Here is a 27,983-nt window from a genome sequence, read left to right on the forward strand (position 1 = left end):
ATCCAGATGCCTTTAAATATTGTAATTGTACTAGCCTCCACCATATTCTCTGGCAGCTCATTCTATACCATACCACCAACTGCATAAAAATGTATACCTTAGGTCCCTTTTAAATCTTTACCCTCTCACCATAAACTAGTCCAAATCTAGTTTTGGACTCTGCTTTCCTGGGGAAAAGACCTTGGGTGTTCACCTTATCTATGCTCCTCATGATTTTATAAACCTCTATAAGGTCACCTCTCAGCCTCCAACACTCCAAGGAAAATTGCCCCAGTCTATTCATCCTCTCCCAAAAGCTCAAATCCTCAAACTCTGGCAATACTTAAGGGCGGCACGGTGGCTCAGTGGTTAGCACTGCTGCCTCACAGCGCCAGGGTCCCAGGTTTGATTCCAGCCTCGGGCAACTGTCTGTGTGGAGTTCGCACATTCTCTGCGTGGGTTTCCTCCAGGTACTCTGGTTTCCTCCCACAGTCCAAAGATGTGCTGGTGAATTAGTTATGCTAAATTGTCTATAGTTGTTGGGCGCATTAGTCAGGGGAGGTGGGTTACTCTTCAGAGGGTCGGTGTTGACTTGTTGGGCCGAAGGGCCTGTTTCCACACTGTAGGGAATCTAATCCTTTTCTGAACTCTCTCAAGTTTCACAACATCCTTATTATAGCAGGGAGACCAGAAATGAATGCAGTATTCCAAAAGGTGCCTAACTAATGTCCTGTACAGCTGCAACATGACCTCCCAATTGCTCTACTTATTGCACTGACCAATAAAGGTATGTATACCAAACGCCTTCTTCACTAATTTATTTACCTGAAACTCCACTTTCAAGGAACTATGAACCTGCGTTCCAAGGTCTCTTTGTTCAGCAACGCTCCCCAGGACCTTACCATTAAGTGTATAAGTCCTGCTAAGATTTGCTTTTCCAAAATGCAGGACCTCACATTTATCTAAATTAAACTCCATCTGCTATTCCTCAGCCCGTTGGCCCATCTGATCAAGGTCATATCACAGAGAAATCATTCTGTACAAAATCACACAAAAATACATGAAGCCCCTGAAAAAGGGACTGCTTAGCAGAGCCTGAAGTTCTGGCTTAGTTTCTGCTAGTTCTCATTCTCACCTTCCACCTTTTTGTCATCCTGCTCAGGCACAATAGCTTTTTGCTGCTCAGTCTTCACTTATTTGCCTTTTTTGAAAACTATAGTGTTCAGTATTCAGCATTCAACCACAACTCTGCAGCTTCTGTGGTACATATCCTGCTACAAGTCTCCCAATATAATTAACTGCTGTTTCAGCTTATGACTCGATTATATTCCTCCCTCTCAAATATATATGTACTTGCATGTTTGTGTTGTGGGTATGGGTTATGTACAATTTATAAACCATTTTTGGGTGAATAATCTATATTTCCATGGAACTAATTTCCTTTGGAATAAGGAATGCATTCTAAAGTTAAGGGCTTGTGGATATTCTAACCAGTCCATTTTACATACATGTGTTTTAGAAGCAGAAGCTATTTAGATATTCAACATTTTTTCTTTGATAGGTTGATTAGGTAATATTGCTTAAATGATGATGTGTGCATTCAAGTGACCATTTTTGTTCAAAAGTGTTTTTCGCATCTCCTACTGCAGCTGCCTACTGACTTTAATGTATTCATCACCCTGGCATCTATGATTGGCTTAATGTAGCAGTGGAACATGAAGCAAATTAATCTGGCCAGGTTCCTCACTTTGCCTGGAAGGAAGATAAAGCAATGTGTAATAATACCATAATCAAAATCAGAAATTGCTGACAAAAATTCAGGTTTGGCAGCATGTGTGGAGAGAAAGTAGAGCTAATGTTTCAGGTCCAATGACCTTTTTAGAACATTGCTGATACTAGCTCCAGTTGCAAAAGATGGCACAATCCTGTGCAGCTTTGCTTTTCAGTGATTGTCCTTCAACAAGATTCAGTTGAAATATTGTTAATAGACCTCAATACCACGTCTGTAGAAAATGGCTTAAGATCACCATTGTCCTTCTCTGCTGTTCACGTTCATCCTTTACAACTATAATGCATCTAACTAAATGTCTGTAATACTCACTCTATTGGAGGCAGTTAAATAGGAGTCGCTCTTTATAATGTCTCCAACTTTCTTTGTGCTAGAACCTTTATCAACGCTCTCTGCTGTTTCTACATTTTTTAGCAGGTGTCATTAAAACAGTATTGCTCAAAAGCAAGCCTGGTCAAATAGTATCCACAAAGAGCTAAGATATAGTGTGTTACAAGGATTGCCAAACAAATAACCCATCCGACAGATTCATCTGAGGCATCTTTTTTTAAAACACAAACAGCTATAAAAATTGTTCTTCGAACATACCTCAACTACTGAGACTTGATTTCCTAGGTCCATTGGTGAGATTAATAAAAGTCCCAGCAATGCTCAGAAACTGTTTGTCTCAGATTTTAAATTTACATAAGATTGAAACACTGTACTTCAGGGAAAAATGTTTGTTCTATTTAGATTAATAGAACAAATTATCTTATCTTTAATTGGCACGTTTAGTAATGAATACTTGAGGTTAAGGGTATTATAAAGAATAACTAGAGAGAGAATAGGACCAAAGTGAACATGTATGTGTGGAGCTGCAGGAGTTGGGCAAGATCCTCAATGAATATTTCTCCTTGGTTTTTACCGCAGAGAAACAACATGAAGACTTGGGAACTTGGCGAAGTTAGTGCTGATATCTTGGGGACAGTCCACATAACAGTAAAGGTGGTGTTGGACACATTAGAATATATGAAGGTGGATAAAATCTCCCGGTTCTGACCAGATATATCCAAGAACCCTGCAAGAAGCTACAGAAGAAATTACAAGGCCCTGGCTGATATTTTTGCATCAGCATTAGCCATGGATAAGGCCCTGGAATACTGGAGGGTAGCAAATGTTATGCCCTTATTCAAGGAGGACTGCAAAGAAAAACCTGATAACTATAGACCAACAAGCTTCATGTCTATGGTTGGTAAGTTACTTGAGAAGATTCTGAAGGATAAGATATACGTGCATTTGGAAAGACAGGGTTTGATTAGAAGTAGTCAGCATAGCTTTGTGCGTGAGAGATCATGCCTCACTAATTTGATAAGAGCTCTTTGATGAAGTGATCAGGATGTTTGATGAGGGCAGGGCAGTAGACATCGTCTTCAAGGATTTCAGTAATCTTTGATAAGGTTCCATATGGCGGGTTGCTCTGGAGGGTTAGATCGCATGGAGTCCAGGGAGAGCTGGCAAATTGGATACACAATTAACTTGATGGTAGGAAGCAGAGAGTAATAGTGGAAGGATGCTTGTTGAACTGGAGGCCTGTGACTAGTGGTGTACCTCAGGGTCGGTGTTGGGCCCATTGCTGTTTGTTATCTATATCAATGATTTAGATGAGAATGTACAAAGCATGATAAATACATTCGCAGATGACACTAAAATAGGCAGTGTCGTGGACAGTGAGGAAGGTTATCAGAAATTGCAGCAGGATCTTCATCAGTTGGGGAAGTGGACCAAGAAATGGCAAATGGATTTTAATATAGATAAGTGTGAGATCTTGCATTTTGGAAAGTCAGATCAAAGTAGGAGTTTCATGGTGAATGGCAGAGCCTCAACAAGTTTAGTGGAACAGAAGGACCTTGGAATCCGGTTGCATGGCTCTCTGAAAGTGCAGTCCCAGGCAGACAGGGCAGTGAAGGAGGCTTTTGACACACTGGCCTTCATCAGTCAGGGCATTGAGTATAGAAGTTGGGAAGTTATGTTGCAGTTATACAAGACTTTGGTGAGGCCGCGCTTGGAGTACTGTGTTCAGTTTTGCTCACCTTGCTATAGGAAGGATGTTATTAAACTGGAAAGAGTACAGAAGAAACTTACAAGGATGTTGCCAGGACTCAACGGTCTGAGTTATAGGGAGAGGGTGGACAAGCTAGGACCTTTTTGTTTAGAGCGTAGGAGATTGAGGGAGTGGAGTATAGAAGATCATGGGAGGCATGGATAGGGTGAATGTACTCAGCCTGTTTCCCAGGGTTGGGGATTCAAGGACAAGAGGGAATCAGTTTAAGGTTATTGGGGAAAGAATGAAAGGGAACCTGAGGGGCAACCTTTTTTTTTACACAGAGGGCGGTAACATATGGAATGAGCTGCCAGTGGAAGTGGTTGAGCTGGATACATTAACAACATTTAAAAGGCATTTGGACAAATACATGGATAGGAAAGGTTCAGAAGGATATGGGGCAAGTGCAGCGAAATGGGGTTAGTGTGGATGGACATTTTGGTCAGCATGGATCAGTTTGGGCAGAAGGGCCTGTCTCCGTGCTGTAGGAGTCTATGACTCTAAAAGCAGAAATGCTATAACTATTACTGGATTATCACATTTTTGCTGATAGTTAGCAATTAGTCACAGTGATGTACAGCATGGAAACAGACCTTTCAGTCCAACTCATCAATGCAGACCAGACATCCTAAACTAGTCGAGTTCTATTTGCCAGCACTTGGCCCATATCCTTCTATATCGTTCCTATTCGTATACCCATCCAGATGCCTTTTAAACGTTGTAATTGTACCAGTTTTCATCACCTCCTCTGGCAGCTTATTCCACATTACTCACCACTCTCTGTATGAAGAAGTTACCCCTTAGGTCCCTTATAAATCTTTCCCCTCTCACCCCAAACCTATGCCCTCTAGCTTTGGACTCCCCAACCCTGAGAAAAAGCACTTGGCTATTTACCCTACCCATGCCCTTCATGATTTTATTAACCTCTAGAAGGTCAACACTCCAGGGAAAACAGGCCCCGCCTGTTCAACCTCTCCCTATAGCTCAAACCCTCCAACCTTGGCAACATCTTATAAATCTTTTCTGAACCCTTTCAAAAGTTTCACAACATCTTTCCTATAACAGGAAAGTTGGCATTCCAAAAGTGGCCTAACTACTGTCCTATACCTCCCAACTCAATGCACTGACCAAGAAAGGCAAACGTACCAAAACACCTTCTGCACTACTTTGTCTACCTGTGACTCCACTTGCAAGAAATTGTGACCCAGTGCCCCAAGGTCTCTTTGTTTAGCAATACTCGCCAGGACCTTAACATTAAGTGCATAAGTCCTGCCCTGATTTGCCTTACCAAAATACAACACCTCACGTTTATCCAAATTAAACTCCATCTGACCAAGGTCCAATTGCTCTCTTGAGATTACCACCTTCGCTGTCCACTACATCACCAATTTTGGTGTCATCTGCAAACTTACCAACCATACCTCTCACATAAATGATTTGGACATGAATATCGATAACAAAAAACAGTGACCCAGCACTGATCCTAGTTTTCAATATTCTAATCATTACCAAGTCAGAGACAGAGACACTGAAGCAGGCAATGATAATATCTTTCCTGGTCCTAACTGGAGTTATTCTTTTTAAGTTTGCAATTTAACCAAATTTTGAATACTAACAGATTAATGTTGTCACTATCTTTTAAGGACTGCTGATTATTGCGTTAACACATAATCGGCACTAACTGCATTCAGCATAGCCCAAATTTGGAAAAGGGCCAACACACACAAATTGGGCCTCCTATTTGCAAATGGATATGTCTACGGTGCAAGTTATCAATATTTTTATCAGAACATTTTCTGGTATGGACAGTACACATAATCAGTGACCATTATATCACCTTCTATGTGGCATAAGTAACCTATTGTTAGAAAACAACTTACCCTTTCATGAGCAACCCAATCGTCTACAATCTTACATTAAATTTCTTATATGCAGCACGTTTCTTCTGTCAGAATTGCCTTTTGCAATAGTTTTACATCACACTTTTTAGGAAGGTCATCCTTTTTGTGAAAGTAAATGAGTCTTATCAAAAATGTATGTTTTGAAATTTAAAAAATCAATTATATCAACTCCTAAATCAAGTCTTCTTTTCCTACTGAGCTACCTCTAAATTATAACTACCATACAAAGTGACTCCACCATAAGTTGCAAATAAGAGCAACTTCAAACATGAAGTTTTTTTAAAATAATAATAATAGCTTTGCTTAATATGGAAATTGTTGTTATTGCTGATGCCCATCTCAAAGTCAATTTGGAGGAACATGATCTTGGGAAACCATATTTCAGGTTTAAGTCTGCATTCTGAGCTGTGGCAAGGTTATCAAAATTGGACTGACATTAAACACCACTCACCATTAACAAGAGCAATAATAACTTGGAGATATACATAATTTCATTACATAACACTCTTTGGTCATAAATCCCTTTTAACTACAACTAGTTTCATTCAGAATGGTGCTCATAACTGCGCTATTGAATGCCTTAGCAAGATGGAAACCCAACTCAAGGATCTCCATCTTGCTAACAAAATTAGTTCCAACACAATTTGGAGATAATTTTTTACTTGATTCAAAAAGTGGGTACCTTGAAGACAGGATGTTCCTCCTACACTTCCTTGACCTTTGAGTTGCTCCTCTTCTTTCATTTAATATGAGGACCACAAAGTAGTAAAAAAGATAATGCACTAACTTTGTAAACAGGAATTTGAACACTGTCATTATAGTTACAGCACAATTGTATTCAAGATGAAAACCCTACAGGTCTGTGTTAAGCTAAAATAAAAGCTAAAAAAAGAAATACTGAAATTACTATTTAAAATTCTGTTTAAAAGCATCACGATGGATTGTCACAGAAGTTTCCAAATAAAATCATTCCAAAATCAAGCACCAAAATGTCCCCATAGGAAAAATATCCTTTAGTTTAGCCATGGCAACAAAAACAACCATGGTGCTAAACTGGCAGAAATACAAATGAGTATTTGTTACTTCATTGAATTTTTAAATATTGTGAAGAAAAAAAACAATCTTTGCTTCCTTGTATTTGCAATTCACTTGTTTCGGCATTATTGTAATAATTGTAAATGAAGGTAGCCTATCCCTTAAAGCAATGACAGGTTTTCTGTGTTTGAATGGAAAGCTGGTTCTCCCATCATACAGTGCGGTTTCCTCTAAAACTGCAATGGTGATCAAAACCACATACCTGACTTTGAGGCAATTTAAGTTGATCATACACGTATTGAAACATATTTTTGTCTTTATCCCACTTACCTTCCAGCAATTCATCCAAGCTGGTGATCTTCTTGTTTCCATCAATGCTATAGATAGTCCTGACTCCTTGGGACAGGTTGACATTGTCTGATAGAGACTTAGTCAGTTCCGCAAGCAAAGCGTCCAACGACCTGAACCGGTCCGGGGAGACAGCATACACGAGCCCTTTAAAGTAACGGTCTCCATTCCGGTAAAAGCGGACTTTTTTGGCTTTTTTCTCCTGACTCAGCGCCTGCAGAGTACGGGTCCGGTAGAAACTGCAGTGAGCGCTGTGAGCTGGGCTCGGTATACCATTTCCCCGGGAGCCTGAGCCTCCTCCACCACCACCTCCTCCTCCTGCTCCTGCTCCTCCTCCAGTGCCACTTCCACGCCGGGAAGATCGGTGGCCCTTGCTCCTTTCCTCAAAGTGCTCCAGCTCGATACTCCGATCGTGCGACATTGTTAATAGTGCAACAACAAATTAAAATTAGAAACAACGTCAAAGAAAACTGCTGTTCTCCTAAATAATCCTGTTCCCTCTCTAACTGTCAGCTGCAATGCAGTGAAAGCACCACTTTCCCAAAGATCATGTACACAGTCAGTTTGATGACCTTATCGTTGGCACTGAACTTCAAATATGTGGGCAATTATTATCCTTTCAAAAAAAAAGCAACTGAACAATGGCAGTAGGCTGTCTTATTCACCAGAGACTATCTTCTACACAGGATAAGGGAAGGAGGGGGATGGGGTTGGTGGGAGAGGAGGGGGTCACCCACCATATCCTACATTGCTTCAGCTGATGCCCACCCAGAAAGGAAGAGGGAAGTGGAGGATCAGAGAGACTCTGTCGCCTGGGTTCGGCCTCTTCAATGATGATGATGATGATGATGATGATAGGTCTGGGTTAATTGAGGAGTGCAGAAGACGGAGGAGAAGATGCACCGAGGCGGCAGAATACTGTGATTTCTCTCTCTCTCTCTCTCTGCCCGTTGTGGTCCACTTGCCAATTGGAGCAGCGAGCGAGAACGACAGCAAGTCGGTGTGGTCCAGCTCCGGGCTGACTGTGACTGAAGCGGAAACAGGAGTAAGGCGATCCTGTTGTGTGTGTGGGAGAGAGAGGGAGGGAGGGAGTGCTGAGGATGGGGAGAGGGCTGATGCACTGCAGCGTCGCTGTTTAAGGGGTGTGGAGCTATCAGGCAGAGAGAGGCACGGCTGCTGGAGTGCAAATACAACCGTTCGAACTGCTCATCCTCTTTGTGTGTGTGTGTGTTTGGGACAGTCTTCCCAACACTCCGCAACCCCGGCAGCACGAACAGCCTGTGGGCTGAGCCGCAGTGTGCAGGAGGAAATCGCTGCAGCTCCACACACACATACACACACAACAGCTTCCTCCAGGTCTTAGTGCCGGAGGGCAGCCCTGCTTCTCTGACTGCCCCCTCCAATTATTGACAAACACTTTCCCCCGCCCTTTTCAACTCCACACATATTCAGCGACTGCCAATCGTCCCTTCTGTTTACTTTCAAATAATTATTTCAAATCTACATCGTTAGGAAATATCCTAAACAACACTTCTTCACTCTATCATGTCATCCTGAAGACAAGTGATTGTGATTTTTTAAAATCAAATTAATTCACGTAATTAAATCTGTTTGAAAACATTGCACCGTTATTTGGAGAGTCAAGATGAAAATGCCACACCATTCTTACTTAGAAGACAAATATAAAGTCTGCCCCCTTTTTTTCCACGTTGACTCTCCACCATTACAATTTAAATTTTGTGACAACAATGGGGCAGGCCTAAGCCAGACAAAAATTCAGGTGAGGGGTGAAGAATTTTGTTTAGATTCAGATTTCCTACAGTGCGGAAACAGGCCCTTCAGCTCAACCAGTCCACACCAACCCTCCAAAGAGTAATCCATCCAGACCCATTTCCCTCTGACTAATACACCTAACACTATGGACAATCTAGCATGGCCAATTCACCTGACCTGCACATTTCTTTTTGGATTGTGGGAGGAAACTGGAGCACCCGGAGGAAACCCACACAGACACGGGGAGAATGTGCAAACTCCACACAAAGAGTCGCCCGAGGCTGGAATCGAACCTGGGTCCCTGGTGCTGTGAGACAGCAGTGCTAACCACTGAGCCAAATGGAAAAACAAAATCAGAGATAAAGAATAAGGGGAGGCTCCCAAAAGCTTTCAGAAAGAACAGTCCAGTTTTCCAAAACTGGGATTAGCTAAAAGAGAATTATTAATTGAGATGTTAGGTCCCAGGTGGAGAGGAATAGTGAGTAGAGAATAGATGCAAATTGGCAGAAAAATTTGAGTGTGCTGCTGCAAAAGCACAGCAGGTCAGGCAGCACCCAAGGAGCAGAAGAATCGACATTTCTTCTGCTCCTCAGATGCTGCCTGACCTGCTGTGTTTTTGCAGCAACACACTCTGGACTCTGATCTCCAACTCTCACTTTCTCCTAGAAAGATTTACCAGCTACTTCGATTCATCTCGCTTCAGTTAAAAAAAAGAGTATTGAGAAACATGATCAATCTTGAATTGTTTACAAGATCAGTTGCAACAAATGGAAAAGAAAGAATTAGAGAAGTTAGTTAAGAAACATGTGGGCAAGATGTTTGAATTTAACAGGATACTTCCCAGCATCCTGTAAGAGATTAGAAGAGCATTGGCTGAAAATTTATATTCCCAGTTTTGTTTCTAAGTGTAAAAGCAAAATACTCACTGGATCATACTCACAGCCTCTTTGGAGAGAAAGGCAGAGTTAAATGATGGCTTTCCTGAAAATGGCATTTTCTACATTATGTTCCATGGGCAGCATAATGGCTCAGCTGTTAATTTTTAGTTAGCACTGCTGCCTCACAGTGCCAGGGACCCAGGTTCAATTCCCACCTCAGACAACTGTCTGTGGGAGTTTGCACATTCTCCCCGTGTCTGTGTGGGTTTCCTCCTACAGCTACAAAGACCTGCAGGTCAGGTGAATTGGCCACGCTAAATTGCCCTTAGTGTTAGGTGTAGGGGAATGGGTCTGGGTGGGCTGCTCTTCGGAGGGTCGTGTTGGGCTGAAGGGCATGTTTCCACACTGTAAGTAACCTGATTGTACATGAGGACTGGAGAGTAGCATTTAACTTCAAAATTAGTCAAATCTAATTAGTGTGGATGTGAGTCCGCTAGATTAACATCTGCATGGGAACATGAATTGCTAATTTTCATTTAAGAGAGAAAATAATTAAAAATTTAGCATGATTTTAAAGAGTGAAATCACACTTGGGAAACATGGTAGATTTCAGAAATATGGAAAACAATTCTGTGGATGTACAGAACTTTGATAAAGTACCACAGAGAAATGATTGGATAAGTTTAAGGGTTAAAAAATTGGGGGGGGGAGGGGTGGAGTGTAGAAAATTGAATCAAAAGTTGATTAGAAGGAAGCAAACAGAAACAGAAGCTAATGATTTCTCAAAAACTGGTCCTGCAAATCCTATCAATAATTTCATTATAGGATATGAAATTCTTCCCAAAAGTTTTTGATGATACTAAACTCGGAAGCATTCTATATAATTTTAAGGAGTACCAGAGACTGCAAGTACACACAGTTGTCAGCCAAATAGACAGGAAAATGGCAGATTGAATTCAATGTCAGAAAACATGAAATTGCAGATGATGAATTTGAGATGTTTGGGTGATGTGCAAGGCAAAGGAATGGGAAGTTCAGAAACTAAAACCATTTCAAGTTTATAAGACATCAGAAATTTTAAATGAATGCCAGGTTTTAAGGAAAGTGGTGTGGAATATTAAATTTGAGATGTAACACTAATCCATAGAAAATGTTAGTGAGTTCACAATTGGAATGCTGTTTGCAATTTTTGACTTGACAAAGATCATTGGAGGAAGAGAGAGGCTATTATTGTTGGCTTTACAAGAATGCTACCTGCCATGAGAAAATACAAATGCAGTGCAAGGAAAGAGTTAGCTGATAACCATACTGAGAGGATATACCTACCAGGAAAGGCTGAACAGGCTGCAGGAAAGAGAAGTTTGAGGAGTGCCTTGATCGACGTCTTTACCTTTTGTGATGATTTCTGTGGGTTATTATATTCTTCAAATATTCTTAAGCTGAGTTTCAAGGAGTTTTTTTAAAAAATTAACAATATAAACGGAATGAACCAGCAACAGACATAATTTCCCTTATCAGGCTTACAATAAGTAGACGAGCACATGACCTCTGAGGTCATCCTTACATCATAGTCTACCTCAGAAGCTTATCTACATATTCATCAAACTTTCTCACGATATTCAGACAATGAAACGTATTATAAAGCAGACGCAAGGGACACTTGGGGGCTGAGGAATGGGGTGGGGATTGTGTGGTTTGTGTCCAAAAGTGAAAGATATAAATTTACAACTGTCATCAATAAGTCCAGCAGGGAATTCAGGAGAATTCGTTCAGAGAGGTAAGGGTAGTTGAGACAAATAGCCCAGAACATTTTAAGACCAAGCTAGGTAAATATATTAGGAAGCAAGGAATAAAAGAATATGTTGATGGAATTAGATAGTGTGGTTGGGAGGATGTTTCAAACAATTTTGTGATTGTGTGAGATCAAAGACTCGAGGTCGCTCCACGACTTAATGATCTGAAGCAGAGACTATTCACATTTACAGATTGGTTATGTAAGCAGCTGAAGAAAGAAACAACCTACATCTATCTAGTGCCTTTCACAACTTCAAAATTTCAAACAAGTATTTTTCAGCCAATGAAATAGAGCCACTGCTTTATATAACAAAATGCAGCATATAATTTACACTTGGCAATAATTTTCTTTAGTTGGGAACCAAATCAAATCTTGATGAGAATACCTGAAATAGGCTAAGGCTATTCTCCCTGGAGTGTCGGAGGCTGAGGGGTGAGCTTACAGATGTTTACAAAATCATGACAGGCATAGATAGGGTGAATAGCCAAGGTCTTTTTCCCAAGATAGGGGAATCCAAATCGAGAGGTCATAGGTTTAAGGTGAGAGGAGAAAGATATAAAAGGATCTAAGGGACAACCTTTTCACACAGTGGGTGGTGTGTTTTTGGAATGAGCTGCCAGAGGAAGTGGTGGAGGCTGGTGCAATTGCAACATTTAAAAGGCACCTGGATGGGTATATGAATAGTAAGGGTTTAGAGGGATTTGGGCCAAGTGGTGGCAAATGGGACTAGTTTAATTCAGGATATATGGTTGGCATGGACAAGTTGGACTGAAGGGTCTGTTTCCTTGTGATACAACTCTATGACTCTAAGAACTACACCTTTTGAAAAAGTGTCATTGAACATATTCCAAACACTGGAGAACAGTTAGAGCAATGGTGCAATGTTGCATCTGAAAAAAAATTTGTAACTCTGACAACTCAGCACTCTCTCAGAACAGCACTGAAATATCTGCGTGAATGATATGCTGGTGTCCTTGCTTAGGGTTTGAAACCACAACATACAGACGTGGGTACATAAGAAGCCAATTTATAAACCAAGCGACCACAGAGGGTTTGCTGTTTATGAGGAGGATGAAAGCTAACATGGAGCTAGACCACCAGCCCAATCATTGAGTAGGACCACCACAAAGTCACTTTATTTTGTCTCAGAAAAGAAGACCATGTCATATGGTCTACAATAAAGTGACAAACAAACACTGAAACTGTAGACAATGGACTGAACCTGCAGAAAGTGATATGACAGATGTTGTCTTTGAAACTGATCATGAAATTTTCAGAATATTAACAAAGATTGAGAAAATATGTGTAGATGTAGACCTTGATCCTGATGATTTGAAAGTGGTTATTAAAAATTATTTGGTAGGAATTGTAAATCTGATTAAACAAGAGTCAAGTAAAGCAATTTAGATAAATTACACGTGAAAAGGAAGATGTTCGGTAAATGTTTTTCGCATAATTTTCTGTGACTTTAAGTACTTACATCTCACTTTTTTATGAGATTAAAATTGTTGATTGAAATAATTGGGAATTGTTGAATGAGTGGCAGACAATTAAACAACTAACAGGAGGAGGTTTCATAACTTTCCTCAACCTAAATATTGGGTGGGCCCAGCACATCAGCCCTGATAAAGGGCTTTTGCCTGAAACGTCGATTCTCCTGCTCCTCGGATGTCGCCTGACCTGCTGTGCTTTTCTAGCACCACACTCTCGACTCCAGCTCAGTGCAAAAGACAAGGCTAAAACATTTGTATCTATCTTCAGCCAAAATTACTCCATGAGTAATCCTCCTCTGTCTCCTCCTGAAGTTCCCAGCAACATAGACACCAATCTTCAGCCAATTCATTTCACTCTATGTGGATACCAAGAAATGGCTGAAGGCACTGGATCCTGCTGAAGCTCTGGGCCAAGTTAACATCCTGACAAAACACTGAAAACTGGTGCTCTGAAAACGTTAAGCAAGGCTGTTCCATTACAGCTATAACATCGACATCAGCCCAGCAATGTGAAAAATTGCCCAGGTATTATCTGGTCACAAGAAGCGGGATAAATCCAACCCAAATAATTACCACCCAGTTGGTGTATTGTGAATTATCAGCAAAGTGTTAGAAAGGGTCATTGACAATTCTATTAAGTATTACTTTCTCAGCAATAATCTGCTCACTTACCATTCCACCAGGACCACTCAGCTCCTCATCCAAAAACAGCTTTGGTCCAAACATGGTCAAAAGAGCAGAACTTCTGAAGTGAGCTGACAGTGACTACCTTTAATGTCAAGGCTGCATTTGACCAAGTGAAGTATCATAGACCATACAGTCATACAGCATAGAAATAGACCATTCAGTCCAAATAATCCATGCAGACTATAATCTCAAATGAAACTAGTCCCACCCGTCTGCACTTGGCCCACATCCTTCCAAGCATTTATTATTCATGTACATACAAGTCTTTTAAACTTTGTAACTTGTCCACAGCCATCAATTCTTCTGAAGGTTTATTCCACACATGAACAACTCTCAGTGTAAAAAAAAATGCCCCCTTATCTTAGTGGGCGGCATGGTGGCTCAGGTTTTCGCACTGCTGCCTCACAGCGCCAGAGACCTGGGTTCAATTCCTGCCTTAGGCAATTGTCTGTGTGGAGTTTGCACGTTTTCCATGTGGGTTTCCTCCGGGTGCTCCAGTTTTCTCCCACAGTCCAAAGATGTGCAGGTTAGGTGAATTGGCCATGGGAAATTGCCCATAGTGTTAGGTGAAGGGGTAAATGTTGGGGAATGGGTCTGGGTGGGTTGCTCTTTGGAGGGCCAGTGTGGACTTGTTGGGCCGAAGGGCCTGTTTCCACACTGTAGGTAATCTAATCTTTTTTAAATCTTTCTCCTCTCACCTCAAAAATATGCTCCCTAGTCTTGAAATCCCCCACCCGAGGGAAAAGACACCTGCCATTCACCTTATTTATATCCCTTGTGATTTTATAAACCTTTATGTTCTACAAAGGAGTCCATGTGAAACTTGAGTCAATGGAATTCAAGGAATCAACTCTCCGTTTGTTGAAGTCACACTGAGCAAAAAGGGGGGTGGTGTGTTTGTTTGAAGTCAGTTGTCTCAGCTCCAGAACACTTCTGCAGAAATTCCCAACTGCAATGTCTGAGACTTAACCATCTTCTGCTGATTCATCAATGACCTTGCCTCCATTATAAATTCAGAAGAGGGAATATTTCGCTGATTATTACACAATGTTCAGCACCATTCATGACTCATGTAGTCACAGAGGTCTACAGTATAGAAAAAGGCTTTTTGGTGATCTGCACCTAAGATACTGAAGTCCAACTGCAGCAAGATCTACACAACATCCAGGCTTTGACTGCTAAGTGGCAAATGAGAGTCATGCCATACAAGTAACAAGCAATGACCATTTTTAACAAGAGGGAACCTAACCATATCTAATGTTCAATGGCATTAACTCCATTGGATCCCTCATTATTAACATACTGAGGATGACCATTGACCAGAAACAGAACCAGACTAGCCATATAAATAATGTAGCCACAGAAGCAGGTTAGAGACGAGGAGTTCTGAAACTCACCTCCTATCTCCCTAATGCAAGTCTATCATCTCCAAGGCACAAGTCAGAGTTGTGATGGAATATACTCCATTTCCCTCCAAGCTATGGGTAAAGCTCCATCAATACTCAAAAAGCTGTGGGGTGACACGCTGGCTCAGCAGTTAGCACTGCTGCCTCACAGCGCTACGGACCTGGGTTCGATTCCAGCCTTGGGCAATTGTCTGTGTGGAGTTTTCACATTCTCCCTGTGTCTGCATGGGCTTTTTTCCAGGTGCTGCAGTTCCCTCCCACAGTCCAAAGATGTACAGGTCAGGTGAATTGGCCATGCTAAATTGTCCATAGTGACCAAGGACATGTAGGCTAAGCGCATTAGTCAGGAGAAATGTAGAACAATGGGGAACGGGTTGGAAGAGAGTATTACCGGGGTGGGAGGGGCCTTTGATGATGTTGGCAGCCTCTCCGCAGCAACAAGAAGTGTAAATGGAGTGTGTGGATGGGAGGTTGGCATCCGTGATGGTCTGGGCTGTGCACACAACTTTCTGTAGTTTCCTGGGCAGAGCAGTTGCCATGCCAAGCTATTACGCACCTGAACAGTAGGCTTTTAATCGTGCATCTGTAAAAGTTGTATCCAATGCCAAGCAAACCAGCACCACCACCAATGTACAATGATAACAGCATGTCCCATCTACAAGAGCACACTCCAGCAACCAACCAAAAACAGTATGTACCATCTACAAGAGCATACCATAACAACTCACCAATGCTCATTTAAAAGCATCTTCTAAACCTGTGACCTCTGTCACCGAGAAGAACAAGGGCAGCAGATGCATCGAAACATCATTGACTGCAAGTTTCCCTCCAAGCCATGCATACCCTGATTTGAAATTATATTACTTTTCCTTCACTGTCACTGGATGAAAATCTTGGAGCTCCCTTTCTGACAGCACTGTGGGTGTCCTGCCAACTGCAGCAGTTCAAGAAGAAATCTCATGCCATCTTCTCCAGGGTAAGCAGGAATAGGTAATCTATGTCCTGCTCCCCATCCTGTGAAGAATAAAATAAGCTGTTGCATAGAGGAAATGCAACAGTAAATTACTTCATAAAAACCTTTTTGTGATCTAATTTTCAGCTTTAATATCTATTTCATTCATTTTATAACCGAGGGAGTCAATATATCAGTTTATTATTTCATAAAAACATTTTCTTTCACTTATTTTCCAGATCTTATTTTGAACTTTCCTTTATTTCCTAGACGTATTACAGACAGTCCAACTTTCTTGATGTCATCAAGCAAGTGTTTGTCTTTCGTGGGAAATTTATGCCCCATTTCACCCATCACAAAAGGGCACATGCCAAATAGGAGCCTGTTTTTCATCTTGCCTTTGTTTACATTTACTGCAGAACGAATGAAACTCATGTTATTGTTTGCTGTCAGTGTGGGGTTTTATCATCGATTTACTTTGTTTACTGTGTTTCAGCCTCAGAGCCTCCAGACCCCATGGTCTGCAAAAGCAGAATTAATTCAAATTATTTTGTTATCTTTCCATACAGTACTGAATCATTTTCTTGTGTCTCCTTTTGATGCATATTTTGCTACCTACTATACTGATGTAGAATAATTGTACAATAAGTATTTGATTCAGTGTTGCATTGTACATGAATAAGTACATTATTCAGATCAAACATTGTTAAATTCAAAGGAGTTAACTAGAAACAGGTAGGGAAAGCGAGAAAGGGAAAGATTAAGGAGCAAATAGCAAGAAGAAAGGATGAAATGGGATAATTTGGAGGAAGAAGTTGGAACTTCATGTGGTACGGGTTTATGAAGGAATGTAGCAACAGAAGTTCTGAAACCTACTTTCCTAATGCTTGTAAAGTGAAGATTTGATTTGATTTATTGTTGTCACATGTACCTAAGTACAGTGAAAACTTTTTTTTGTGAGCAGTACAGGCAGATCATAACAAGCGAAGACATACAGATCATACAGGTTGCGTAGACAGAGTGAGGCTTACAAGGTTACAACAGCACAGGAGGTGCACAAAAGCAAGGTCAACATTAGATTTGAAATGAGAGAGTCCATTGAGCAGTCTAATAATGTCAAGGAGAAGCTGCTCTTGAACCTTTTGGTGCATGTGTTCAAACTTCGGTATATTCTGCCTGAAGGAAGGGGTTGGAAGAGAGTATTACCGGGGTGGGAGGGGCCTTTGATGATGTTGGCAGCCTCTCCGTGACAACAAGAAGTGTAAATGGAGTGTGTGGATGGGAGGTTGGCATCCATGATGGTCTGGGCAGAGCAGTTACCATGCCAAGCTATTACGCACCTGGACAGAATGCTTTTAATGGTGCATCTGTAAAAGTTGTTGAGGGTCCTTATGGAGATGTAAAATTTCCTACGCCTCCTGAGGACAAAGAGGGGTTGTTGTGCCATCTTGACCATCGCATCTATTTGGAGGTCCAGGACAGATTGTTGGTTATTGTCACCCTTAGGAACTTGACACTCTCAACCCTCTCTACCTCAGCTCCGTTGATGTAGATAGAGCCGTGTCCTCCTCCTTTCTTCCCGAAGTCAATGATCAGTTTTTTTTCTTTTTCTGACATTGAGAGAGAGATTGTTATTGCACCATAACACCAAGCTCTCTATCTCCTTCCTGTATTCTGACTCATCATTATCTGATATCCGGCCACATCAGTGGTATATCAGCAAACTTGTAGATGGCGTTCATAAGGAATTTGGCGATACAATTGTGGTTGTACAGGAGTACAGTAGGGGGCTGAGAGTGCATGCTTGTGGGGTGTCAGTGTTGAGGATTATCAATGAGGAGGTGCTGTTGTCTATCTTCACTGATGGTGGTCTGTCTGTGGGTCAGGAAGCTGAGGATCCAGTTGCAGAGACCTAGGTCTCTGAGTTTTGAGATTGGTCTGGAGGGGATTATGGTGTTGAAGGTGGAGATATCTTCGATAAATTGGAGCCTGATGTAGGTGTCCTTGTTATCCAGATGTTCCAAGGATGAGTGTAGGGCTCAGGAAATAGTGTCCACTGTGGACCTGTTTTGAAAGTAGGCGAGTTGCTGGAGATTGAGGCAGACTGGCATGCTGGAGTTAATGTAGGCCATGACTAACCTCTCAAAGCACTTCATGACTGGAGGTCAGAGCTACTATGTGGTAGTCATTGAGGCATGTTGCATGTGTTTTCTTTGTGAATAAACCTTGCCTGCATTCACAGTTAGAAGCATGTTCCCTATTCACTCGTAACTAGATAACTTGTCAATTAATATAGCTACATCCTACCTAATTAGTGATGATCAGGTCTCTGATCAATACTATCTCCTAATTGTGCCAATATTATCACATACACTCCCAATTTAGCTGAAAACAAATGTAGACAAATTTGAATCTGTGAGGTGGTTGCATGAGGCCAAGTCCTCTGGTCTACAGATCATCATAGACTAGACATACAATGGAAAACCTGCACTGAGATCCTGTAGACGTTCTGATGCACAGACCTACATGGGAATTACCCAGGAAGTTCAAACCTTTGAGGGACAATTCCCCTGATTCCCAGGACCCTCCGTGAATGTTTCCTAACAAACACCAACTCAATCTGACTACCCTCACCAAGTCCTCAACTAAGCCCCCTGGCCTGACCTGACTAAACCCCTACAACCGTACCAACTCCCAACCTGACCCAACTCCTTTGATCACTCAGCTACTCTTTAGCACAAACCACCTATTCCTGACCACTCAACTGTCCTCCAATCAAAGCCAGCTACTGTATTGCCCATCACTCAGCTACCCTCCAACACAACACAACTACTGTTGACCACTCAACTGCTGCCCAACCTGACCTGAATACCCTCCCAACCAGAATTAACCATAATTCAATCACCTGACTAAAAAGGAAAAAAAAAGTTTTTCTTCAAGTGTTATTGTACATTCTAGCCTATCCTTCATGACATTGTTATTGATCAGGTGGACATTTAGAATGGTGAGGGATTGCAAAGAGTTGGGAGTGGTGAGACTGCAATGGACCAATTTGAGATTTTGTCAGAGAAAAAGGAATTGAACTCTAATATTTTCTTTAGATCTGACATCTCTTTCCGCTATCCAGTTACAAAACCTCTGCCTTCTTTTTATAACTTTGGAATTATAAATTCTAGTAGGAGAAAGTGAGGACTGCAGACACTGGAGATCAGAGCTGAAAAACGTGTTGCCGGAAAAGCGCAGTAGGTCAGGCAGCATCCAAGGAGCAGGAGTATCAACGTTTCGGGCATAAAGGTTAAGGTGAGGGTGATAGGCCGGAGAGGGGGTGGGGGCGGATCGATCACTGTATCAGCTCTACCTCATGCTCCCACGAGGAGGTTGAACAGTTCATCCAGTTTACTAACACCTTCCACCCCGACCTCAAATTTACCTGGACCATCTCAGACTCCTCCATCCCTTTTGTAGACCTCTATCTCGGGCGACCGACTCGACACAGACATTTACTATAAACCGACCAACTCCCACAGCTACCTAGATTACACCTCCTCCCACCCTGCCCCCCATAAAAACGCCATCCCATATTCCCAATTCCTTTGCCTCCGCCGCATCTGCTCCCAGGAGGACTAATTCAAATACTGAACAACCAAGATGGCCTCCTTCTTCAAAGACCGCAATTTCCCCTCAGACGTGGTTGACAATGCTCTCCACCGCATCTCCTCCACTTCCCGCTCCTCCGCCCTTGAACTCCGCCCCTCCATTCGCCACCAGGACAGAACCCCACTGGTCCTCACCTACCACCCCACCAACCTCCAGATACATCGTATCATCCTTCGTCATTTCCACCACCTCCAAACAGACCCCACCACCAAGGATATATTTCCCTCCCCTCCGCTATCAGCGTTCCGGAAAGACCACTCCCTCCGTGACTCCCTCATCAAGTCCACATCCCCCACCAACCCAACCTCCACTCCCGGCACCTTCCCCTGCAACTGCAAGAAATGCAAAACTTGCGCCCACACCTCCCCCTCTCACTTCCCTCCAAGGCCGCAAGGGATCCTTCCATATCCATCACAAATTCACCTGCACCTCCACACACATCATTTACTGCATCCGTTGCACCCGAAGTGGCCTCCTCTATATTGGGGAGACAGGCCGCCTACTTGTGGAACGTTTCAGAGAAGACCTCTGGGACACCCACACCAACCAACCCAACCGCCCCGTGGCTGAACACTTTAACTCCCCCTCCTACTCCGCCAAGGACATGCAGGTCCTTGGCTTCCTCCATTGCCAGACCATGGCAACACGACGACTGGAGAAAGAGCGCCTCATCTTCCGCCTAGGAACCCTCCAACCACAAGGGATGAATGCAGATTTCTCCAGCTTCCTCATTTCCCCTCCCCCCACCTTATCTCAGTCCCAACCCCCGCACTCAGCACCGCCTTCCTAACCTGCAATCTTCTTCCCGATCTCTCCGCCCCCACCCCCTCTCCAGCCTATCACCCTCACCTTAACCTCCTTCCACCTATCAGATTCCCAATGCCCCTCCCCCAAGTCCCTCCTCCCTACCTTTTATCTTAGCCTTCTTGGCACACCTTCCTCATTTCTGAAGAAGGGCTTATGCCCGAAACATCGATTCTCCTGCTCCTTGGATGCTGCCTGACCTGCTGCGCTTCTCCAGCAACACATTTTTCAGCTCATTATAAATTCTAGTGTCTGGATTAACAATGTAATTTGGCTGTGCAAACCTGATGCTGTGTAAATGCTAAACACATTTACCTATGAGTTAGTATACAGCTTCAATGAGAGTTAGAAATCTGGACACCACTTTATTATAAATTATCGTAGAAATGAAACCAAAGAAATGCTAGCTAGTGAATAGAATTGATCTCTCAGGCAATTGAGGGAGACTGGGGAGGGGACAAAAATCCACACCTAATTACTTTAATAGCCATGACTTGGAGATGCCGGTGTTGGACTGGGATGTACAAAGTTAAAAATCACACAACACCAGGTTATAGTCCAACAGGTTTAATTGGAAGCACCAGCTTTTGAAGCTAGGTGGTTGTGGATCATGTGTTACGATCTTATACTCCACAACCATCTGATGAAGGAGTAGCGCTCTGAAAGCTAGTACTTCCAAATAAACCTGTTAGCCTATAACCTGGTGTTGCGTGATTTTCACTTTAATAGCATGTGACCACCAAAAGAAATAAAAATATGTTCTAGCAATCCAGGGATCTGTCACCAATTTGACTTGCTCCATTAATTGGGATCATAACAGAGTGCATGCTGTATAACTTCTCAGAACAATTTGGAATCTGGTGCTTGCAAAGGTAAATGGTACTTGCCAGATCTGTATCTTGGAAATTTTCTAACTCCCGATATCATCTATTCACTGTTTTGCAATTCTCAATGAGAGTGGTAACCAGTAGAATCTTCCCATATTTTTATAATCCATTTTCTGTTACAAATAATCAGAACAGTAAAGCATTGAGCCAGGGAAATGAATATTGCAATGGATTCATAAAGATTAATCTCTGGGATGTGGTATGTGGGAGAATGTGAAACTGCATATCAATGAGATGAGACTGGATAATAGTGATATGCTAATACATGCAAATAGATGCAAATAGGCTTTGCACTGCTTACTAATGTCTGTAGAATCAGACATTTTGCTTTCAACAACAAGAGTTTAATTCTGCGAATCTCATCTTATTTTCACAACAGATTCTCCAGTGCCCAAGTAATTTTGGAAGCAAGGAATATTCTGCACATGGTGCTTTGTTGGACATTGTTGTGCACAGAATGGTTGCTATGTTCAATTACAAAAAAGAACGGTATGTGAAAGTGACTCTCTGTGAAAGAAAAAGTGCTGGAATGGGATTTGACAGTGTTATCAAGTGGCACCTACTCTTCAATAACCGACTCACTGATGTTCAGTTTGGGTTCTGCGAGGAGCACTCATTCTCAGCCTTAATAAATTGTAGTTGAAATCTAGAGGTGAGAGGAAAATGACTTCAGGGTAGCATTTACCTGAATGTGGCATCAAGGAGCCCGAGTAAAACTGAAGTCAGTGAGAATCAGCTTAATTCTTATCACCAGCTGAAATGACAACTAACCTAAGGAAAGATGTTTGTAATTGTTGGAGACCAATTACCTTGACTTCAACTTCTAAAGAGCTTAATCTAATGACCAATAAGTTATATTGCACTACTGTTTCTATTTTATTGCATTTTAAATAGACATGGAATGATGGATTTTAAAATTTACCTCAATTTGGCATCTGGCCACCTTGGAATTTGTTTTGTAGAAATACATAAACATGTGATCTGAAAAAAACCACTGCTGGAGTTCCTCAGTGAAGTGTCCAAGGCCAATACATCTTCAGTTGCTTTATCAATTATTCCTTCCAATCGTAAAATTAGAAATGGTCATATTTGCTCTGAATCTCACAGGATTTACTTGCATTTCAACCCCTCAGGTAATGGAGCACCCTGACACCATTCAGGACAAATGTACCCTGTATCACATTATGCTGTCACTCCTTCCACCATTGGTGCACTGTGCTGCGGTGTACACATCCACAAAATGCATTGTAGCAGCTTCTCAGGGCTCCTTCAATGGCAGTTCCTAAACCTGCGACCTCTACATTCTGGAAGGACAAAACGATCAAGTTCATGGGAACACCTCCACTTGCAAACTCATTTCCAAAGCACACCCACCCTGTTTTAGAAATAAATCATCATTCCTTCATTGTCACAGGTCAAAGTTCCAACAGTGCAGTGGGCGTACGGAAACAACACTGTGATTTAAGATACTACTCACCATTACTTTCTCAAGGTGATTAAAGAATGGACAATAAACGTGATGCCACTGGTGAAAGAATGAGAACAGCTCTGAATGCTGAGAGTGACATGACACATTTCGATGTAAGTGATTTCTCTGTTGTGTTGAATTCAGGGCACAAGTGCCTTGGATAAATTCTACTTTAATTATATTTAGTCTTAGTTAAAGAACAAAACATGAGACAAACACTTTTTAGATATATTTATTATGATATAATTGAGAGAAAGTTTGCATTCAACTTTTTTGTCCATAGAATCTATTACAGTGTAAGGGTTGTGTTACTTGAACACATTTTCTGCTTGGTTTATCTCTCAAGCCATATTTTGCGATTTATTTCCAAGTTTATACATATTTAATACATTATTAGTTTGATATATTAAACATGAACTCATGTACAGCTATAATTAACATTTGAAGTCCATGCATCAGTCTAACGGGCAACATTTGTGACAGGCATGTGACAACTCTTAAAAAATGTCTTGTTCTTAAAAGAATCTTGTCAAGGATTCATTAAAACATATATTGGCTTAAGTTTCCAAACCAAATCTGGTAAACTGGTGTTACACACGTGAGGTGGAGGGTGCAGTAATCCTGTTCGACCTGAACAGTAAACAATATATGAAACTTGTTGTTTTTAACTATTTGCAAGTCAACAATTCACTACCACTGCCCTTAACAGTTTCTGATATACAAAACAAATCATAAAGCAAATAAATGCTATTCCTAAGGCCTGATAGATGGTTTATGCTTAATAAAGGATTCCTAGACCTCAAAGTAGAGAAATAATTCATCTAGTGTTTTAAAACAGATGGCCAATGAAGTAGCAGACATGCAAAAATCTGGCAGATAGTCTTTTTTTAATAAATATTTTTATTAGAAACCTTTTAAAATCTTTTACAAAACATCTATTTGCAAAAATAAATAATATCAAAATACAGAAAGATAGAGGCAGTACGACAAAGTCATGTCACGATACTATTAATAATGAACTACCTACTATTCTACCAGAACAAACGCATCTACTTAACTTAAACTAAACTATAAACAAATTAAATAAGACTGAAATTAAACTGAATTTAAATTAACTTAAATTAAATTATATCTCACAACTTTATTCTATTTCACTCATCACACCTCCACTGAGGCTCCCATCCATGGGAGTACCAGTCATTGGACCCGTGTTCTTCTCCCCTAGCTTCCCCCTCCCAGGGCCCCACAGGTGCCCAGACTGATTCCCACAGCTACACCACAGCCCTAGTTAATATTGTTGATAAGTCTGCATCGATATAGTTTTAAAAAGGGCCACCACATCTTGTAAAACTGCTCCATTTTGTGCTGCACCATATTTGTGAGGTAGTCTTGGGAGTGTTCCAATACCAGCCTGCACCACCCCATAAGACCTGGGGGTTTTTCCAATGTCCAATTCATTAACATGCTCTTCTGCACACCCGTGCATGAGAATGTTACACAGTCTCTTCCAGTGTTCCCCCCGAGGGGGCAAATTTGGCAACCCCAGAAGAAATAATACCGGGTCCACTTTGAATTCAATTCCTAGGATTTCCTTCAGCTCCCTTACTATGGCACTGCATATCTCCGAATCTTACAACATGACCAAAAGCAGTGTGTGAGAGTGCCTATACTAATTTTACATTTGGGACACCCTGGAGATGCTCCTCTCTTGAACTTAGCTAGCTTCTCTGGCGCTATATGAGCCCTGTGTAAAATATTCACTTGCATGGCTTGCGCTTTGTTGCACATTGAGATTTTCTTTACATTTTCCCATGTATCTTCCCATGTTTCCAGTGAAATGTACTTTCCTAGTTCAGATTCCAAGTCCTACAGAGTCTCTCCACATCTCCTAAGGCATGTCCCTCCTGTAAATGATACAAAGTACTAACTGAAAGAGCGCCCGTGCACCAGAGCACTCTTTTTCTCTACGTCTGACTTGTAAGGCTGAGTCAGGAGCATGGTCTTCCTCTGTATATAATCCCTTATCTGAAAGTACCAGAAAAGGTACCTATTAGACAATCCATATTTCTGACTTCGTTGGCTAAATGACATCAAGACATCCCCCTCGAATAAATCTCCCAAACAAGAGATTCCCTTATTCTCCTATAGCTTAAAGCCATAGTCCATTGCCCCAGGTTTAAGTCCTGGGGCTCCCACCAACAAGATAAATGGCGAGGTCTTAAGTCAATTGTCCTTGTCTTACCTCATTATCCTCCAAGCTTTCACCCTATTTAAAATGGTGGGCTCTTACACTGCTCAATCACAGAATTCATCTAATCCATGAATAATAAATTAACTAGGGGAATCTTGGCTGTGAGGCTTCAATGCCAAACCAAATCGACTCCAATTCCCCACCCCCCACCGTACCCAGTCACCTACATATGCTAACAGGGCGTTTATTTGATATCTCTTCAAGTCTGGAAGGTCCACCCCTCCCTCACCCTGTAGTTGCAATTTAGTAAATTTAATTAAAGGGCGTCTGCAACACCAAATAAAGGACCCAAGCCAACCATTGAGCCTCTGTAACACTTGTCTGGGTAGCAACAACGGGAGCATTCACATGGGGTGCGACAGGCAAAGAAGAACATTCGTTTTAATCAGGGCTACTCAGCCTAACCATGATAACAGTAATCCATCCCACTGCTGCAAATCCTGTTTTATCCTCTCCAGTAGTTGTACATAGTTAGCATTATACAGCTGGTGGAAGGCAGGGGTAAATAAAAATTCCCAAATATTAAAAAAACCTTTTCATGACCATCTAAACAGGAACTGTATTCCATCCTTCAGATCAGGTACCTCCACTAATCTCCCCCACCGGCATGGCTTCCCAAGTTTGTAAAGTTGATCCTGTATCCCCAAAAACCGCAAAATATATTCTTTGAATCAATCGAGGAACGGACTCCTCTGAATCGGCCAAGAACAACAGGAAGTCATCCGTGTACAGGGTGATCTTATGCTCCCCCATTCCCACCCTTGGAACCATTACTTCAGGACCCCTCCTGATAGCCTCAGCTCAATTGCCAAGGTAAATAACAACATGAAAGAGGACACCCCTGGCGACTACCTCTCCCAATACTAAAGATATCCGACTTAGTGCCATGTCTGATGACTGCCACCTTAGGATCATTATACAACACCAAAACTCACTTACCTACCAAAGACTTCCCCCAGACCAAAGCACTCAAGGACCCCAAACAGGTACGGCCATTCTATGCGGTCAAAACGCCTTTGCCGCGTCTCGGGAGACCACCAAACCTGGAATCAATCTTTGCTGGCATACCTGCACTATTCCTGATGAAGGGCTTTTGCCCGAAACGTCGATTTCCCTGCTCCTCATATGCTGCCTGACCTACTGTGCTTTTCCAGCACCATTCTAATCTAGACTCTGGTTTCCAGCATCTGCAGTCCCTGTTTTTACCTACCTGCACTATGTTCAGTACCCTCCTTATATTGTTGGAGGAGCTACGGCCCTCGATAAAATCCGTCTGATCTTCTTTCATAATATACGGCAATACCTTTTCCAACCTCAGGGCCAGCACCTTTAACAGAATTTTAAAGTCTGCATTCAACAATGAAATTGGTCTGTGTGAAGCACATTCTTCGGGGTCTTTCCCCTTCTTTAAAATGAGGGAGATGTTAGACTCCCTAAGAGAGGGCAAAAGATAATCCTGTGTATATGAATAGCTACACATCCCCAAAAGTAGCTCCACCAACACACTTATGAATTCCTTATAAAACTCACTCAGGAATTCATCTGGTCCCGGTGGTTTGCCAGTCTGGAGATGCTTTATTGCTTCCTGCACCTCTTGTATTATCATAGGCACATTTAACTGGGAGACCTGCTCTGCGCTTATACTGGGGAGGTCCAGGTTCTCAAAAAAGGACTGGATCCTCATTGCACTGTATTCGCCTCCCTCTGACCAGTATAACTCTGCAAAGTATTCCCGAAATCTAACATTGATCTTCTTCAACTCATAGGTAATTATGCCAGCCTTCTCTCTAATAGACATAATAGATTGGGAAGCATTTTTCTTTCTAACCAGATATCTACCTGGTTTATCTCCAAATTCAAACAATCTCTGTTTAGCAAAGATGACCTTTTTTTTGCCACCTGCGTGAGCGATGAGTTGAGAGCAGCCCAGAAAGCCGTGACCCGCTGCAGCTTGACCAATGAAGGCCTATTATAATATACTTCCTCAGCTACTTTCAGCCGGGGCTCCAGCATCTGGTGCTGCTCCTCCCTCTACTTCCTTCTAGTCATTGAATACAAAGTGATCAGGCTTTGTAAGTATGCCTTAGGAGCCTCCCAAGTATTACCGGATTACTGGCCATACCAGAGCTGATATCCCAAAAGGCACTGAACGTTCTTGTAATGTACTGAACAAATTTGCTATCCCTTAACAGAAATGGGTCCATGTGCCAGTGCCATACACCCTTGATTTTAACATCTAAAAACACTGGCGCATGGTCAGAGACAGATATATTCCCAATTTTGCAAGTCAATGTTCTGTCCAAACAATCCAATGGCATAAAAAAAATAGTCAATTCGCATGTGGCACTTGTGTGGGTTGGAATAGAAAGTAAAGCCTCTTCCATTAGGGTGGAGATGCTTCCACACATCCACAAATCCCAACTCCTCAGACAAGTCCTCAAACTGTCTAGATTGCACGGTTGTACCTGCCGGGCCCCTTGGCATCCTGTCTACCAAGGGATCTATTAGGCGGTTAAAATCTCTTCCTATGATTGTACGGTGCACCCCAAGATTCATTAACTTAGCTATTACATCAATTAGAAATTTAAGAGGGTGCGGCGGGGGACAATACACATTCAGGACACCATATTCTTCCACATGTATTAGAGCTTTAAGAATGATGAACCATCCTCACCCTTAATTTGCTCAGTTACCTGGAATGGAAGGTTCCACTCCACTCCTCTTGGAACTAAAGGAGGAGAAAGAGTACCCTATCATAATGCCCTGCCAAAGCTTCATGTTCCTTATCAGTTTAAGTGCC

At 41.9% G+C, this 27,983-nt stretch overlaps 1 protein-coding gene across 4 annotated transcripts in view; it reads right to left on the minus strand.

Annotated features, from left to right (window-relative positions):
- dclk2a (doublecortin-like kinase 2a) overlaps positions 1-8,562 on the minus strand; it is a 320,451-nt gene extending 311,889 nt beyond the window's left edge. For 2 of the 4 annotated variants that reach the window (XM_072564911.1, XM_072564420.1), the window contains exon 1: positions 7,115-8,562. In XM_072564911.1, the coding sequence (XP_072421012.1) occupies positions 7,115-7,553 (439 nt within the window). In that variant the 5' untranslated portion in view covers positions 7,554-8,562. The remainder of the gene's footprint in view (positions 1-7,114) is intronic. The other 2 variants (XM_072565652.1, XM_072566458.1) reach the window with 2 other exon arrangements.
- Positions 8,563-27,983: the final 19,421 nt, after the last annotated feature.

Source organism: Chiloscyllium punctatum, chromosome 1, assembly GCF_047496795.1.
Source record: "Chiloscyllium punctatum isolate Juve2018m chromosome 1, sChiPun1.3, whole genome shotgun sequence".
NCBI classification, from domain to species: Eukaryota; Metazoa; Chordata; class Chondrichthyes; order Orectolobiformes; family Hemiscylliidae; genus Chiloscyllium; species Chiloscyllium punctatum.